At 45.8% G+C, this 1,309-nt stretch overlaps 1 protein-coding gene across 2 annotated transcripts in view; it reads left to right on the top strand.

The window, feature by feature from the left end:
- The first annotated feature begins 116 nt into the window (after nucleotides 1-116).
- Nucleotides 117-1,309, top strand: part of SLK (STE20 like kinase) — a 56,750-nt gene continuing 55,557 nt past the window's right edge. Inside the window, exon 1 of one of the 2 annotated variants that reach the window (XM_040623982.1) lies at nucleotides 117-372. In XM_040623982.1, the coding sequence (XP_040479916.1) occupies nucleotides 223-372 (150 nt within the window). In that variant the 5' untranslated portion in view covers nucleotides 117-222. The remainder of the gene's footprint in view (nucleotides 373-1,309) is intronic. The other variant, XM_008683765.2, reaches the window with a different exon arrangement.

Raw genomic sequence — 1,309 nt, 5'->3', positions numbered from 1 at the left:
CCCCCCCCCCTCCGCGCCCCGAGGGCCGGAGCCCGAGTCGCGCCCCGCCCTCCCCGGGCACAGCCCGGCCGGAGCGGCGGGAGCCGGGAAAGCCCGCGTCCGCCGTCGCCGCCCGCCGTCGCCATCCGCCCTCCGGGCTCGAGCGGAGAAGAGGGAGGAGAAACTTTGCCTTTTATTGTTGCTTTTAGTCCTTAAGTGCAAGGAACTCTGCGGGGAGGAAAAATGTCCTTCTTCAATTTCCGTAAGATCTTCAAGTTGGGGAGCGAGAAGAAGAAGAAGCAATACGAGCATGTGAAGAGGGATCTGAACCCCGAGGAGTTTTGGGAAATTATAGGAGAATTGGGGGACGGAGCCTTTGGGAAAGTGTACAAGGTAAGAAGGAGAAAACGGGAAGTTGCACTTGTAAGATATAACAGCCACTGGTCCGGAGTGGCAAGAGAATTTCTCGCTCCCCTTGTCCCTTTCCCGTCTCTTGTCCCTTCTTTTGACTTCGTAAAGGTACGTTAGAACTTTATTTAGGTTATCATCCAAGGAGTAACTAAGACCGTAGAGTATAAGGTTGAACAAAATGGGGCCTGAATGTAGTTTAGACTGATAGCTAAAGGGAGACGGGGTTATAGAGTCTCCTCTGCCAACTTTAAAGGAAATGAGGGTGTTCTTTAATTTAAAGGAGGGGTCTGGTTTTTAAAATCAAACTCAGTATGCTTTTCAGTGGATTTATATTTGTCTACTAGCTGTTTGCATTCATTTATGTATGCGTGTACTAAAGCAATTCCGTTTTGAGGATCCAGGGCATGTATTTGGTTTTCTCTATAGCTAATACATAACCAGGCTTCTGGGATGAGAGGAAAGTGATTGCTGCTTGCAGGCTAGTCTTCAATTGGTTGCTTGACAACATACTATAAAACGGAATGGAATTTCTGATAGAAACTTTCCAGAAGAAAACCTGCATCTGGTAAATATGATTACAGCAAGCATTGACTATAAGTCAATACGAGTGCTTAAGAAATTTAAAAAAATACCCATATATGCAGACATGTTTTTATATATATTTCACTAGAGTCTTGATGTTTCAACGTGAAGGATTAATGTTAACTGTTTATTATTTCATAAGCAATATATGAATGATGTCATTGAAATATTTTCATCCTGAAGGGTGAGGTTTTTATGAGCCACAGTTCAGGGGGGAAGGACCCACAGGGTTGCCTAGAAGTGCAAACATAAATAACTTATGTTTATACAGGATTTTGCAGTTTTTGAGTCACTTTCACATAACCGCCCCCCCCCCCCCCCCCCCCCCCCCCCCCCC

This window comes from Ursus maritimus, unplaced genomic scaffold, assembly GCF_017311325.1.
Source record: "Ursus maritimus isolate PB19 unplaced genomic scaffold, ASM1731132v1 scaffold_7, whole genome shotgun sequence".
Lineage (NCBI taxonomy): Eukaryota > Metazoa > Chordata > Mammalia > Carnivora > Ursidae > Ursus > Ursus maritimus.
The sequence above is the reverse complement of the archived record's forward strand: the minus strand, read 5'-3'. Positions and strand labels throughout refer to the sequence as shown.